General features: G+C 45.3%; 1 protein-coding gene across 1 annotated transcript in view; it reads right to left on the bottom strand.

Annotated features, from left to right (window-relative positions):
• Nucleotides 1–2,162: 2,162 nt before the first annotated feature.
• Nucleotides 2,163–16,561, bottom strand: part of ATP2C2 (ATPase secretory pathway Ca2+ transporting 2) — a 36,433-nt gene continuing 22,034 nt past the window's right edge. The window contains exons 12-27 of the mRNA XM_048516159.1: nucleotides 15,885–16,009; nucleotides 15,168–15,265; nucleotides 14,510–14,611; nucleotides 14,002–14,091; nucleotides 13,369–13,470; nucleotides 12,378–12,531; nucleotides 10,847–11,017; nucleotides 10,099–10,196; nucleotides 9,949–9,999; nucleotides 8,830–8,996; nucleotides 8,511–8,579; nucleotides 8,302–8,418; nucleotides 6,481–6,628; nucleotides 4,226–4,321; nucleotides 3,695–3,836; nucleotides 2,163–2,609 (exon numbers count right to left, since the gene is read on the bottom strand). Coding sequence (XP_048372116.1) covers nucleotides 2,491–2,609; nucleotides 3,695–3,836; nucleotides 4,226–4,321; nucleotides 6,481–6,628; nucleotides 8,302–8,418; nucleotides 8,511–8,579; nucleotides 8,830–8,996; nucleotides 9,949–9,999; nucleotides 10,099–10,196; nucleotides 10,847–11,017; nucleotides 12,378–12,531; nucleotides 13,369–13,470; nucleotides 14,002–14,091; nucleotides 14,510–14,611; nucleotides 15,168–15,265; nucleotides 15,885–16,009 — 1,849 coding nt within the window. The 3' untranslated portion in view covers nucleotides 2,163–2,490. The remainder of the gene's footprint in view (nucleotides 2,610–3,694; nucleotides 3,837–4,225; nucleotides 4,322–6,480; nucleotides 6,629–8,301; nucleotides 8,419–8,510; nucleotides 8,580–8,829; nucleotides 8,997–9,948; nucleotides 10,000–10,098; nucleotides 10,197–10,846; nucleotides 11,018–12,377; nucleotides 12,532–13,368; nucleotides 13,471–14,001; nucleotides 14,092–14,509; nucleotides 14,612–15,167; nucleotides 15,266–15,884; nucleotides 16,010–16,561) is intronic.

The following is a 16,561-nucleotide window of genomic DNA, read 5'->3' as shown; positions in this document are numbered from 1 at the left end:
CTTTTGAGAAGAAGCAAGCAGGCACCATTGGGCATCACTGCAACAGAGAGGGAAGATTGAAAGGGAGAGAGCAAGCCCGAGGAAGATTCACATCTGGTTTTGAAACAGATGGTGAAAGAAAGCGAAGAGAGCTATTAGGAGTCCTTGCTCGCTTCTGGCCACGTGGAGGGACTCGGATTCCTTCAGCCCCAAGCGAAGAACAGAGGAGGAAGATCAAAGGGCTGTTCTCTTTAGAATGAGGATTTTATTGCCAGCTTCCCCAAGTGTAGGAAGCCAATTAGAAACGTGGGCAGAGGGACAGAAGCATCTTTTGTTCTCCTTCCCATCGACTCTGGTGGCATCCTAGCAGGTTGCCTGTGTTTTTATAATTTGACCTTTATTTCTAAGGAGTCCACCGCAAGCTTGCTTTGGATGAGCACACGCACGTGCCTTTCATTTTTGTTTTCCTTTAATGCAAGGCCAGGTATGTTTTTACCTTGGGTGAAATCATGGTTGCCTCAATCGTCTTACTCGCCTTAGGCCTTTGAACCACATCCTGTGCGTGGGCGTTCCCTACAATTACGATGTTTTGAGCTTATCTGTCTCAAAATTACTTCAGGTCGTGGGCTCAAGTGCCAGGCAAGATCTGGGTTCAAGTCTCCACGTAGCCATGAAGCTCAAGAGGTGACCGGGCCAGTTTCCTTCTCTCTCTCTCAGCCTGACCTACTTCTCAGGGCTGGAGAATAAAATGTGTGTGTGTGTTGGGGGTGGAGAACAGTGTCCCCCACCACCTTAATGTGCTTGGCGAAAGGATGGGATAAAATATACAGTAGAGAGGTGAGGGAGAGGCAAGGGCCTAGGAGGACATATGGGGGTCAAATATCCCTGAGCTGCAGCCATTTAGTCACATTGGGGGGCGGAAAATCACCCCCATCCCTCCTTCCTCCTGGGTCCATACTTTGACTTCAAGACCTGGTGCAAAAAAAAGGTGTTTGGTCGGGGTGGGGGAGGGGAGTCGTGGTGGGGGAGGGCGCCCCCCGCCCTGGAAAACTCAGATTTTGCACTGAGCTACATTTTTTCCTAGATACGCCTCTGGGGAGAGGAGAGAGACGCTGTGGGGTAATAGAAATGCGGGGAGTAGAGGCTCAGATCAAAAATCTTAACACCGGTGGTAATCCTATTTTTTACATCTCCTTTGAATGGTATTATAGCCTCGTGTTTCACAGCTGAAATTCACTGCAATAAAGACATATTTCCGGTTCCTTCCTATCATGTTCTCTCTCCTGAGATATTTTGTTCCATTCACCACAGTCGTCTGCTTAGTTATGCAACCCACGACGGGGCGGCAGTTCTTTTTTACTTGTCTGGGATCACTTCTAGAAGAAATCCGTGGGTTGTGGTTTTTAAAGAAGAGTTTGGATTTATATCCCCCCTTTCTCTCCTGTAAGGGGACTCAAAGGGGCTTACAGTCTCCTTTCCCTCCCCCTCCCCCAACAAACACCCTGTGAGGTGGGTGGGGCTGAGAGTGCTCCGAAGAACTGTGACTAGCCCATATTTAAAATCCAAAATGGCAGGAGTCCCGCCTTGTGCTGTGCTTTAGAATCTGAATCGGGAATCCAGCTAACCACACATGGAAGTAGTAGGCACCCTCCCTTTCTAAAGTCCTAACCACCTGCCAGGTGTTTTTCCATCAGCCTTTCACCCGTCTGAAGAAAAGACACTTCCTTGTAAGACAGGAAATGCTCTTCAGGAAGGAGGTTCCTCTGACAAATTCTGCTGCAGTAATAGTCTTAAGATGTCAGAGAAGAAGAAGACTTTTGATTTATACCCCACCTTTCTCTCCCTTACAAGCTCCTTTCCCTTCCTCTCCCCACAACAAACACCTTGTGAGGTAGGTGGGACCAAGAGAGCTCAGAAGAATTGTGAGTAGCCCAAGGTCACCCAGCAGGAATGTAGGAATGCAGAAACACATCTGACTCACCAGATAAGCCTCTGCAACTCAGGTGGAGAAGTGGAGAATTAAACCCGGTTCTCCAGATTAGAATCCACCTGCTCTTAACCAACACACTATGCTGGAACCCACTTGTCTTCTTGTGTTTTCCCAATAAAAACCCAACTGCGTGGCCAAGGAGTGGCCCATTTGGACAAAACACGGGCTTGTTTTGCACCTTTTATAGGCTGTCTTTAAAAAGAGACACTTTTTATTAACAAAAAGATTCATTGCAGCTTAAATAAATAAATGAATGGAGACGGTGCCTCACTTTCCCTTTCCCTGGGCCCTGATCTTTTGGCTTCTTGGGGAAGAGAATCTGTGGCTCGGTATGGCTTCCTGTGGCCAGCATCCGTGGCTCGGAGGCGCAAACGAGACATCGTTGACCTGTAGCGGCTTGCCAATTTTTGCAGTCGTGAAAAACGAATAATCGGTCCGATAGGCCTCACGTGAATCTGAGAAGCGTCCGGTTTCATTCCAACGACATCCCAAAGGGAGCGGAAGCGGCTGGGACGTTTTGGTCACACAGGCTCCTGTTGGCTCTTGTCTGTCTTTGTTCGGCAGCAAAACCTCCCGCACACTTTAACCAGTTCCGAAAGGATGAAAACGGAGGAGGCCAAGCCGGTTAGGAACAGAAGGTCTGCGCAGGATGGCAAAGGAGAAAGAGACTTCAGTTATTCCAAGGAAGGAGGAGGAGGGATGTGTTGTGTACCTGGATGTCTTGTGATCACGAACTAGCATCAGTGGTGTTCACCACTGGATCTGCATCCATCTGTTTTTCTGTTCCAACCCCTAAAGAGCAAGTGGCCTATAATGGGCTTCTCAGTTACAGCTGCTAGCTGTTGCTCCAATTTTGTAGGTTCCTGAGAAACATAAGCCCTCTTTATGTGTTACAGTGAACACACATGGATGGAATCATAGAGTTGGAAGAGGACACAAGGGCCATCAAGTCCAACCCCCCCTGGCTTGCAGGAACACACAATCAAAGCACTCCTGACAGATGGCCATCCAGCCTCTCTTGAAAAACCTCCAAAGAAGGAGACTCCACCACTCTCTGAGGCAGTGAATTCCACTGTCAAACAACCCTGACAGTCAGAAAGTTCTTAATGTTTAGGTGGAATCTCTTTTCCTGCACCTTGATTCCATTACTCCTGGTCCTAGTCTCTGTATGTATCTCTGTTCATATCTGATTATAAGATAGAGCCAATATTTGTTCACTTTATACCGTGTTTCCCCGAATATAAGACAGTGTCTTATATTAATTTTTGCTCCCCTTATTTTCAGGGGATGTCTTATTTTTCTGTGTTCTGTTCATCGGGCATGCTTCCAAACAAAAACTTTGCTATGTCTTACTTTCGGGGGATGCCTTATATTTCTCACTTCAGCAAAACCTCTACTATGTCTTATTTTTAGGGGATGTCTTATATTAGGGGAAACAAGGCAAATGAAATGGAGGTCCAGTCCCACACAAATGTGGGGCTTAATTCACATGTTCAGCTGTACATTAAGAATTACAAAAATTTTTAAATTTCTCTTCTCCCACCCCTAGCTCTAATCTCAACTGTGCTCTTCACTCTTATCATTAATTTCCCACATGAGAGCGACCATCGATCTTCTGGTATCTCCTCTAGATTGATCCAAAAGACTGTAGTTTTAAATGTACTCTGGAGTGTTTTTTATTTCCTGTCAGCTATCTCTCCCCCCATTGCCATCCCATTCACTCACCTAGTGCCCCTAAATTCTCTGTCTGGAAGATCTTCTGCAAAGGAGGTATGTAAATCACAGCCATTTGGCCCAAAATGGATCCCAGCACAGAGTACAAGAACATGCGGTTTCGGAGAACGCCGATCTCTGTGATCAGTTTTGTCTGGGGAAGAAGAAAATGGGCCGAGGGAAGGGAGGCCCCGTTAAATCAGTTTCTTCAACATCAGCCCTACTTGTCACCCTTAAAGAGTTCTATTAAGCCCTCCATATTCCAAACTGAACCGCCTCTTGAACAATGAGGATCCCAGGCAGTTGAAAATGGTGGCCAAGTTCCTGCTCGACCTTGTGAAATAAGTCTCTGGCTCTCCTTTTATTCACTTATTTTCTTGAAGTTTGTACTGTATGAACTATGAGCAGTTGTTTTACTCCGTTAAACTCTGGATCATACTACTGCACAGTTTTATCTGTATTTTCTCTTGATGCCTAATAAAGGTCTTTGAATTGAATTGAGTTCTATTAAAATCAGACTTTGAAAGGCGGTATCTGTCTCACCTGCGACCGACACGTCAGGGCGTTGAAGAGGTCGAAAAACACGAAGCAAGTGAATGTCATTGTTGTGGTCCTCGGTGTTATGCCGGTATCAGGGATCTGGCCGAATTGGTTTGCAAGACAGAAAGAGACTGTCAGTTGAGAATGTGTGCGGTCGGCTGTCCAACTCATCATGAATCTTAAAAGTCACAGTCATATCTTGCCTGTGTAACCCCCATGCCCAGAATGGGTTGAACCAGTAAGGGGGTGGAGACTCAGAGCAGCAGAAAGGCTGCAGAGCTCTTTGGAGAAGACAAGGCTACCAGACTCAGACCTTGGTTGTATAAGCCCTTGACACCTTGTTAAGGTAACTGCAATGTTGTTGGGAACTACTGGGAAGGTAGTTTATTTTTGCTATGTTGTAAATGTTGGAGTTTATTGTTTCAGGGTTTCTTTTTGTGGTTGTAATGGGTGAGAGTTCTCCTGGAAACCTTCATCATGTTGCATCCTGTTCATCAAGCCCTTGGAGTCTTCAGGAGTCAACCCACTTGCAAAGAAGAATTGGACTTGGCAGTATCAGTAGACTGTAACTAGAAGGACTTGAAAATGCAACCTGAACAGGACCTTGAATTGTAATGTTAAATGTTGATGTTATATGTTATTTGTAAAGAGAAGTAAACTGTTTTGTTTAAATTTGGTTCTTTGCAACTCCTTCCAAGTACTGCCCCACAGAACCCACAAGCTGAGGTTTACACCTGCCTTTCTAAGGAAAGATTAAAAGCACAGTAATGCCAAAGAGCAGACCTGGCCGAAAATTGGTTGGCTTCACTCAAGGAACTAAGAGCAGGATGTAGCGAGAGTTATGAAGCTCTGTTATCTCTCTTTCCTTTAGGACGCTCGTCCTACAGAATTCACGAGGTCATAAGAATGTATTGCAAAGACTTCCCTCCACCCCCCCTTACAAGGAAACTCACGGTTACGTTAGAATCATGTCATTAATCTGACAGTATGTGCCAAGAAAAACAGTGAATGACAAGTCATCTAATCTAGTTCAGGCCTGAACCAGAAGGGGAATATTGGCCTGGATCGCCATAAAGAAGAAGAAGAAGAGTTTGGATTTATATCCCCCCTTTATCTCCTGTAGGAGTCTCAAAGGGGCTGACAATCTCCTTGCCCTTCCCCCCTCACAACAAACACTCTGTGAGGTGGGTGGGGCTGAGAGAGCTCCGAGAAGCTGTGACTAGCCCAAGGCCACCCAGCTGGCGTATGTGGGAGTGCGCAGGCTAATCTGAATTCCCCAGATAAGCCTCCACAGCTCAGGCGGCAGAGCTGGGAGTCAAACCCGGTTCCTCCAGAGCAGAATGCACCTGCTCTTAGCCACTGCTATTAGCCACAATGCCACTGCTGCTCAGAGGTTTCCTTTATCACTCTAAAGCTAGTCAAAATGAAGATAAGATCATGCACTGGAGGTGGGAAAATAATCATAACTAAAAAATCAGCGTAGGTTCCCCATCTCTTGAAGAGATAGAAAAAGGGCAGAGAAGGGCAACGAGGATGGTTGAGGGACTGGAGCACCTTCCTTATGAGGAGAGGCTGCAGCGTTTGGGACTCTTTAGTTTGGAGAGGAGGCGGCTGAGGGGGGATATGATTGAAGTCTATAAAATTATGCATGGGGTAGAAAATGTTGACAGAGAGAAATTGTTCTCTCTTTCTCACAATACTAGAACCAGGGGGCATCCATTGAAAATGCTGGGGGGAAGAATAAGGACGAATAAAAGGAAACACTTCTTCACGCAATGTGTGATTGGTGTTTGGAATATGCTGCCACAGGAGGTGGTGATGGCCACTAACCTGGATAGCTTTAAAAGGGGCTTGGACAGATTTATGGAGGAGAAGTCGATCTATGGCTACCAATCTTGATCCTCTCTGATCTGAGATTGCAAATGCCTTAGCAGTCCAGGTGCTCGGGAGCAACAGCCGCAGCAGAAGGCCATTGCTTTCACATCCTGCATGTGAGCTCCCAAAGGCTCCTGGTGGGCCACTGCGAGTAGCAGAGAGCTGGACTAGATGGACTCTGGTCTGATCCAGCTGGCTTGTTCTTATGTTCACCCACCCCTGGGTAACCATGCTGGCTGAAAATGCAATGTTATGAAATTGGTCCTTGAAAACATTTGGATATTTCTGAAATACCAACAGGCCTGACAGCAAAGGATCTCCCAGGAAATTGCTCTGAAGTGTTTTCTTGGTGGAAGTGCCTCCGGTCCATATTGGTTCCTCACCTCTTTCCAAAACACAAAGAGGGTCCCACTGATGATAACGGCGGCCGACAGCAAGATCTTTAGAACCAGGGATCTGCTCAGAATTGTATCTGTGACGCTCCTCGGAGGTTGTTTGATGGCGTCTTTGTCGACTGGTTCGACTCCCAAGCTGTTTCCAGAAAAAGGCACATTGTTTGGGGGTGCTGTGTGGTTTCCGGGCTATATGGCCGTGTTCTAGCTGATTTGCACCACTTCGGCAGAACCGATTGTTAAAATGGTGCTTGTAAACAACCTGTTGTTAAATTATTTGGATCCCACCCCCGGAACCGGTTGTTTCAATCCCACCACTGGCTAGTACCCTGAAAAGTACCCCTGGGTCAAATCGAGCTGTTCTACTGCAGATCGACAGGGTTTCCCTCTGAAGCTTTCCTTAGATTTCTTAGCTAAATAGTACTTTTCTAATAGCTGCTGTTCATGGATTCCGCCCTGATACTGTTCTCTGATTAAAAACTCAAACTTGTAAACTTTGCCGAAGCAAAATTTCGCATTGATTAGAACTGAATTTTCTGAAGATGCCAGCCACAGATGCAGGCGAAACGTCAGGAGAGAATGCTGCTAGAACACGGCCACACAGCCCGGAAACCACACAGCACCCCAGTGATTCCGGCTGTGAAAGCCTTCGACAATACAGACTTCATTGTTACTCACATGCCACGCTACTTCTATTCAGATGGCCTCACCTATTGACCTCACAGTATATATACTCCACTTGCTTTCCTTTCCTACATCAGATCCTCTGAAGATGCTAGCCACAGGTGCAGGCGAAACGTCAGGAGAGGATGCTGCTAGAACACGGCCATACAGCCCGGAAACCACATAGCACCCCAGTGATTCCGGCTGTGAAAGCCTTCCACAATACATTGCACATTGTTTTGTTAGTGCCAATGAATGAGCATTGAGTGGTGCTCGAGAGCAGCATGTGTGAGACTATCACACAGCACCGCACATCTTCCTTCAGTAGTTTGTTCCGAGAAGGTCTATGCTAATGTGTTTTTATTCCATTTTCTTCCTCAAGACTGCTCTACAAGTTACGCTGCCTGCACGGAATTTGCTGGGAAATGCTTGCATTTGGCGATGGGTGCCATGCGAGTGGGGCAAGAGGTGCAAGTTGTGGCCACACAGAATGCTTCACTGAACCCTTCACCCAGCCCTACACACAGTGGTGGGATCCAAAAATTTTAGTAACAGGTTCCCTTGGTGGTGGGATTCAAACAGTGGCGTAGCGCCAATGGGGCTGGGTGGGGCACAACGGGGGCGTGGCTGGGCATTCCGGGGCGGGGCATTAATAATTTCTCTGTTACTGTAAAAAACTCTTACTGTAAAAAAAAAGTTCCTAGTTTCCAGCTGGTATCTTTCTGTCCATAATTTAAACTCATTATAGCAAGTCCTATCATCTACTGCCAACAGAAACAACTACTTCTCCTCTAATTGACTGCCTGTCAAATACTTAATACTTTCAAATACTTAATTTTGTTTCTAGAAATCAAAAGAAGGAGACTTTCCTTAAACAAGGAACTTTACCATATTACTAAAACATGTCTTTAAAACAGCCCAACAGGGAGAATTATCCCGTTTTCTACCTTCGCTAACCAGCCACATAGGAAACAACAGGACTTTATGATTTTTGGACCTAATGGAATTTGTAACGGAAAAGCAGACCCAATTAGTAACCTCCTCTCGGTACGCACAAATAATTAGTAACCCACTCTCGGGAACTGGTGAGAACCTGCTGGATCCCACCTCTGTCTACACATAACTCTGACCCCTCCAACTTTTCCTCACCTCTGAGCCGGAGGACCGTCCATTATAATGTTGATCCATAAGATCTGCATAGCATTGAGAGGATTTGGCAAATTGAAGACTGTCGAAAGGGCAATTAAACTTAGTGCCGAGATGCTCCTGCCAACAGCGTGAAAGAGAAAATGTTCAGGAGGACTCCGTGGCCCCTGATATCGACTCATTCCGTTGGGTCAAACTTCACAGCTACTTACGTGCTGAGCTGAAAACGGACAAAATTTTTAATGTTGTAAAATATTCCTTTCCCTTCCTCGATTGCATTCCTGTTGAGAAATAAGGAAGAAATAAGAAATCCTGTTTCCTGTTCTCCTGTTCTCCTGGTTGAGAAATAAGGAACATTTTTAATAAATCATTCGAGCGGAAATGGCCTGCGTAAAAACAAGCCATTCAAAGTCCTGTGCTATGGAAATGAATGGGGAGGTCATAGTTTGTAATGCTTCTTCATGTTATGAGACTGCATACTGGGAATTATGGGGCTCAATGCGCATTGGAAGGCCTTTGAAAGCCACCTACATTATAGTTGAGAAGTCATCATCCACAAGTATCATGTTTGCAGCTTCTTTGCTGACATCTGTCCCAGTTCTTCCCATCGTGATCCCGATGTCGGCGGATTTCAAAGCCACGGCGTCGTTCACTCCGTCTCCGGTCATTCCGACGATTTCGCCCGATTTCTGCAAAGCCTGTGAAAATGGCAATGGTTAGCGGTAATTCTGCTGCGCCTCTTCGCGGTTGTCAAGTTTGACTTAAAAAAGAAGTGCAGGTGCCAATTATTTCTCACAGGAAGACAAGTGCAAATTCCTAGCAGGGACACCTTAACTTTATCTTATTATTAAAAAATAAGAGAGATAACAAAGGAAAAAAAGAAACTGAAAGAAAGACTAATGGGAAGAAAAACAAAGTGAAGGGTGAGGCGGTTTCCAAGAGTTCACGGCTTACTCACATTGCTGATTCTGGATGTTTTCAGAACTAGTGGGTCTAAAATCCAGACCCTTCCAGTTCACCTGTCAATTTTAAGGTCCCCAATATCTAGGGAGGAGAGAGCTAAGAAAAAACTTGCTCTACAACTGGCAAAAATAGCCCGTATCTGCAATGTGTAGTCTGAAAGCACTTGCAGACTCCACCGGAAGTTCACAACTTTTTCAAGATAAAACATTGTGCCTAGCACAATGTGTAGACAACATATTAACCACTGGGATTTTGAAAGCTCAGAAAAATTGAATACTAAGAATTCCGACTGAAACCAAATTTGTGTGTGAGGATGGATCAATGGCAGACAGACAGCAATTTAAAATAAATAAATTGTTCAAGAAATACACTTTTTAAATTATTTTTAACATTTTTTAACTGTGCCATTTGTTTTAATTTAAAGGAATATTGTCATGCAAATACCATCACTAGGTTCAGGCCCAATCAGTGATAGAAACAGAGCATCCTAGATCAAGAAACCGGAGTGGGGAAGGTCTTATAGAGGATCACATTGCAAGAAAGAAATGATAATTACAGTGGAAGTTTCATTACAGCAACTGGATAAATCAGCAGCAAAAGAGCTACGGTCATGGAGAAGCGTCAAATCTAGCTGCTCAGGGAAAGGAAGAGAGACAGGGGTCCCGCTGATTCGGGCTCGGCAGATACCTTTATGATTTTAAGTTTGTGTTTTGGGCTTGTTCGGAAGAAGATGGAAACCTGGATGGCGGGGAGAGAAAAGGCAGGTCTACATGAGGCTGCTGGCATTTTAAGAACCATCACAAACCATGTGTGCGGAACCACTTCGAATCCCATTACATTTTTGACTGCGGATGATAACGCCGACTCTGTGACGCTCTCTAGTTCCTCTCCAGACATGGCTTTGATCTTTTCGTTGCAAAGACCGATCTTCCGGGCTGCAGGGGCAATTAAATATATTAATCGAACAACTTCTTTTTCAAATACAATCAAGGAGAATGTAGCACGAAATAACTCGATTGTTTAACGATTAACAACTAAGGTTCCAGTTCAAACTGAAGCTCTTTCTTTACAATAGGGCACTTTCACACTTGGGGAACAATGCACTTTCAATCCACTTTGGTGCACTTTGCAGATGGATTTTACTGTGAGAAACAGCAAAATCCACTTGCAAGCGACTGTTAAAGTGCATTGAAATGGATTGAAAGTGCATTATTCAGCATGTGCGAAAGTGCTATATACTTTTGTGGGCTAGCTTAGGCTCAACAGCAGACACGGGTAGGCTTGCAAGCTTATTTCAAGAAGCTGCTCCTTATTTAGTCTGAATTGGGTGCAGTAGGGTATGCCATTCTTGTAAATATATTCCTTATGGCCTTGTTGTCATGGCCTCTCTTATTTTGGGACTTAACAATGTGTCCCTAGAAGCTCCTCAACCCACCACGGAGCCCACCATGAACCTTTCTCGGAGATGCTAAAGTGTACAGAAATAAGTAGAAAGCACAAGCAGGTCTGACCCTACGCTCAATGCAAAATAGCCAGCCTCAAAAGAGGGTGCCCATATTTCTGGGAGGGAGTTCTGCTTGCTCACCAATAGCCCAAGCCGTTTCCAAAGCATCTCCCGTTACCATCTTCACCGAGACGCCGGACTTGAGGAGGATCTGAACGGCTTCCTTCACTCCGTCCCTTGGAGGGTCGATGATTCCTACCAAACCTAAAAAGGTCAGTCTGCCAAGCTCTGGGCCAGAAGCCAACGCAAGCACTGGAAGGAAGCCGAGAAAATTTATTTATTTATTTATTGCTTAAACTTTTATACTGCCCCATCCCCGAGGGGCTCTGGGCGGTGTACAACACAAAATATAAATATAAATAAAGTTAATTAAATTATTAAAACCATTAAAACAGCGGTAACAATAAAAGAGGCGTCCGCCAACCCCAATTTTTAAAATTCTCCCCGGGAGAGAGAGGGGGAGGCGGCGAGTCACATTAGATGATAGGCCCAGGTATAAGAGCCAACTGGGGGGGGCACTATTTCAGCGGCTGGACCCTCCAAAGGCCAGGCGGAACAACTCCGTTTTACAGGCCCTGCGGAACTCGTTAAGGTCCCGCAGGGCCCGAACAGCCGGAGGAAGGGTGTTCCACCAGGCCGGGGCCAGAGCCGTAAAGGCCCTGGCCCGTGTGGAGGCCAGCCGCATCATTGAGGGGCCAGGGACCACTAATAGATGGCAACGTTATTTCACGTGTCCGCTAACAAGAAGGTGGTTGGCTGAATCAGACCCTGGACTCATTCTGGAACCTTATCTCCAATCAGGAGGTTCCCCGATAGTGTGTCCCAGACGAAACATGCGGATCTACATTAGAGGAAGGCGATGGCAAACCACTTCTGAAATGGCAAACCACCTCTGAAGTCTCTTGCCTTGAAAACTCTACAGGGTTGGTGTGAGTTGGCTGCGACTTGAAGGCGCTTACAGACACATGCACAAGGAGGTTGCTTGCCGTAGGTTTCTTTAGGGGGGGGTGCAACAGGAAGGGGGTCTATCCAAGCTCAATTCTGCCCCAGCCCCCAAATGTGGGCAGACTGGAGCTGCGTGGACTGCAGGGGGTGCTGTTCTTCTGTCACATTCACACTGCCGCCTAGCATCAGGGATTCCAGGGCAAAGCATCGCTGTCTTGTGCTACCAGCTCTGGGTTTGGGAAATTTCCTGGGGATTTGGAAAGGGGAGCCTGGTGGGGATTGCAGGTTTGGGGAGAGATCTCAGCAAGCATCATGCCCTAAAGCCCACCCCCCAAAACAGGCATTTTCTCCTGGGGCACTGATCTCTGTAGTCTGGAGACCAGATGTAATATTGGGAGATCTGCAGGTCCCCAGTTGCTTAGCTTAGCACCCTGCAGGGGAGTCTGGCTGTAATTAGATGTAGCTATAGACCAGAGGTGTAGCCAGGGGGGAAAGCATCCTGTGCACTGGTGCGTCCTCCACCCCTGCCATGCCAATGTCTGCCTCCCCCCACCTGGAATACCCCTGTCCTACCCCCGGAATGCCCTCGCCACACCCCCACAGGGGCGCACGCCTGGTGAGTTGTGCCCCCCATCCCCTTGGAGCTACGCCTCTGCTATAGACTGACCCCGCAGGCCGAGGGACCCCATGTGCTTCTCCTCTTGAAGGTAGACCGCCTTCTGTTGCGGCGTCAGTGAAAGCGAGATGCCTCCACTGTTGAACATGGAGCAATGCTGCATCACTTCTTCAAACGCCCCTTTCATGAAGTAAATGTCCTCCTCCTACGAGATAAGGAGGCAAACAGAAATGTCGGGAGCACTGAATCAATTGAAACGCAAAGACATGCAGGACTTGGTTTCTGCTGGCAGTATACTCGTATCTCAATCAATCAAATATTGCTTATTTTATTTCAAATATTTTCAGGCCACCCAATCACACCCCTGTGAGGTAAGGCTAGGGTAAGTCACCCATGTGGTTTACTGGGGACTTGAACAGAGATTTTCCCAGTCCTAGCTCAACCACAACCAAACATGGTATATCTAGCGTGGACAAGAGGACTCATGTATGCTTGGAGCACCCTGGTCCCTTCTGCACATGCAGAATCCACTTTCAATGCACTTTGCAGCTGTTCGGAATAGTAAAATACACTTGCAAACAATTGTGAAAGTGGATTGAAAGTGCCTTATTCTGCATCTGCGGAAGAGGCCCCTGGAGGAAAAAGAGATAAAAATGTAATAAATAAATCCCTTTAATCAGACTCTATTGCCAAGGAGAATAAACGGTAACTTGCTCTGTAGCTTTCTGTATGCAAGCCTGCTTTGAGTCTTACTTGGAAATGAACACTGGTGCATAATGCGGCTGCTAGACTTCACATCAGTGCATTGGTGAGAGCATATATAACAGCTGCAGTGGTTTTGGTTATAACCTTTAAGGTCCTGAGCAGTCTGGGACCCTCGTATCTGCGGAACTGTCTCATCCCATATTGCCTGCAAAGGACTCTCAGATCCTCTGATAAAAATATTCTGGTAATCCCTGGTCCCAGGGCCATGCAATTGGCCCTGGCCATTTTTTTGAGAGTTACTTAGGACAAATAAAGTTTACAAGTCCACGTCTTGTACCTGATCTTTCAGGACGCACTTGACAGCCATCCACTTCTGTTCTGAGCTAAATGGAATCTCCTTCTTTTTTATGTAAGAGTCTTTTACATTGCTTAGTTCCATCTGCAGAGAGTAAAATGAAAGAAGAGCCCCCTTTTAAAATATTTCCGAGCTAGTTCTAAAACCAAACATTCAAAAGGTGGAAGAAATTCTGATGCTGCATTTTGCTTTTTGAACATTTCCCATTTTGGCTTTCAAACATGACTTGGAGACAATCTTATGTATTAGCAGGCCAAACGCAGAGGGGCGATTTAAAAAAATAAACTTTTTCATGATATATGACTTGTCTGAAGCGGGGGAAAGTCAAACATTCCTCTGCTCGCATGCAAACCCCTTTGAGAGGTCTAAAGTACCTACTTGGGATTCATCCAAGATCTCCTGGATTGGTGAGTCTCCAGTTGACCTGAGTTTACAATATGAAGGTCACCACAATTGTTGCTTTAATATACTTTTTGATCTATTACCAGATCAGATGTAAGCTAAATTCTTTCTCTTTCTGGGCAATCGTAGAAAGGAAACTTTTGTTTTATAAATTAAACACAAGCTGATTAAATCGAAAACCAATGAGCACGGCAGTTGCTACTACCAGCATACCTTCATTGCAAGAGCCACCAGGGCCCCTTCGGTCGGCTGACCCATCACAGTGGTCTTTCTGATAATGGCATTATTGGCAACACAGCCAGCCTAAAAGAGATCCATTTGTACATGTTATTTGTTGGGGATGATGGAAAGGGAGAATGCACGAGATGCTATGCCTGAAAGGTTGGGAAGGATTGATTTCAAGGGCATGAAGGCTTTTGACTGGAGACTGAAGCTGCAGAAGTCTTGCAAATTTGACAGAAAGTGGGTTGGTAACAGCACATATACTAACCAATCAGTACCCGCACCGAACCATTTTGTACTGTATCATTCTGGAAAGCCCATGGAACTGGGGTAGGTTTAGAATAGTAGGTTAGAGCTCATCCCAGAAAATATAAATACATATTTGTTTAAAAGTAGAAAACTGTACCCACAACTCAGGAAATAATCCCACGTTGTCCCCACTTAGATGTTTCCACAGTTTTGTGATTCTTATCCATAGCCCCAGAATCGAACAACTTACTTCCACTAGCTTTCCCACAGAGATATTTGAAAATTCTTTGATGACTTCTTTGGATGGCAGAAGATACACACTTCCCTCTCCGTTGTATCCAACCCCACTGACCTGGGAAAATAGAATTCCATGAAGGGTCCCAATTTACAATCAGCTGACTCTATGTACACTGCAAGAACAATGGTCTGTTTAGCTGAGAACCTCTGAGCTAACTCGCGTACTTCTGAGCACAATGTTCAGATTGGTGGAAATCATGGTATTTATAGCTGAAAATGGGCACTAACCTAGGAAAAAAACTAGTTTGGTGGCAGCGAAGGTCCAATAATTAAGAGAGGAAAGATTTTTGCAATATTCCATTTAGAGATATATCTGCTGTTTTACTTTGTTTTATTCAGTAACATGTTTTATCCTTTTATTTACTTTTATTTACTTTTATTTATCTTAGTATGGCCTGTGACTGACATGTTGGTGCTAATTCTGGCTAGATATTATTGATCAAAGCCAATTTATAGTTCACCAGACATGGGACTCATAGGTTTGCCAGAAAATAGGCATGCTTTAAAAAAAGAACCAATAAAAACGAGAGATCAGATAAGAGCATCGATTAGGTTTTGTCACATATTAAAAATGCTGCTGCTGCTGCTAAGCGAGAATTCTCCGGCCTCACCTCAGCCTTGAACCCGTCTGAAGTCACAAGCTGAGTTACGGTCATCTCATTGGCAGTCAGAGTCCCCGTCTTATCAGAGCAAATGACAGTGCAGCAGCCTGAGAAGGAGAAAGGATCTGTCAGGGTCAGCACAAAAACCTGTCCTTTGGTGTAGGCAAACATTCAAACACTTCAATATTGGTATTAATTAAATACAGATTTTACTTATTATCAAAATATCAATATTAATTTCCTCAGCATTTATTTGACTAGCCTTGAGACTTACTGTTTCAAAACGTTCCCCTCGATGCAATTTCAAATCAAAAGTTCAAGATTCAGAAAATTCGGTTCAAATCAATGCGAAATTTTGCTTCGGCAAAGTTTACAAGGCCGAATTCCCACTGAAAATTTAATCTAAATACAACCAAGTTTCAATAGAATCAGCACCTTTTCATCCAGGTTCCAGCATCCTCACTGCAGCATGTTTCTAGTGAAGAAGTCTAGGTCTGCCCCTTAGGGGGGTGCCTGCTCTCAAGGGTGCAATTGTTAGGCCAGATTAGAGTGCACCTGCTCTTAACCACTACCCCACGCTGGCAAGTAAGCAAACAAATAAAAATCTGAAAAGGTAAACTGGTGCGTGCAAACAATTGACATTTGAACCACTCTATAACAGAAGCAGATTCAGGTTTAGGCTAACCTCCCAACTCCACGCTTTCTCACACCCAAGCTTCACCTTACCGAGAGTCTCAACAATTGGCAGCTTCTTCACAATGACACGTTTCTTGGCCATTCTCAAGACGCCCAACACCAGCGTCACTGTGACCACGATGGGCAGGCCCTCTGGGATGGCAGCCACTGCCAAACTGCATACAAACACACACACAGACTGGTGTTATAAACCATCACTGTTATTAACGCCTGTTACTAATAGCTGTAAGGAAGTATACCCAAGCAGCATTGTATACCAGCATCCTGGTCCTGAACACATTTTGTTCAAAGTCATCTCGTAATTTCTTTTAATTTCAGCACCGAGGACTCCGGCTTTCCACAGGAATGTTTCTGAACACAGTCCCGGTTTAGGAAGACCCCTTTATACAGCCAGTGGCTCAGCTACTAAAAGGAAGTACTGGGCCAGGAAAGAAGAAGAGTTTGGATTCAAATCTCACCTTTCTCTCCAGATGTGTTTCTAAAGTCCTGCATCCCTGCTGGGTGACCTTGAGCTAGCCACAGTTCTCTCAGAACTCAGCCCTACCTACCTCACAAGGTGTCTGTTGTGGGGAGAGGAAGGGATTAGGGAAAGGAGCTTGGAAGCCACATTGAGTCTCCTTACAGGAGAGAAAGGTAGAGTATAAATCCAAAACTCTTCTTCCTCTTCTTTTTTCCAAGTCTTCATTAACCCCATCTACTTATAGCAG

Source organism: Sphaerodactylus townsendi, linkage group LG14, assembly GCF_021028975.2.
Source record: "Sphaerodactylus townsendi isolate TG3544 linkage group LG14, MPM_Stown_v2.3, whole genome shotgun sequence".
Lineage (NCBI taxonomy): Eukaryota > Metazoa > Chordata > Lepidosauria > Squamata > Sphaerodactylidae > Sphaerodactylus > Sphaerodactylus townsendi.
The sequence above is the reverse complement of the archived record's forward strand: the minus strand, read 5'-3'. Positions and strand labels throughout refer to the sequence as shown.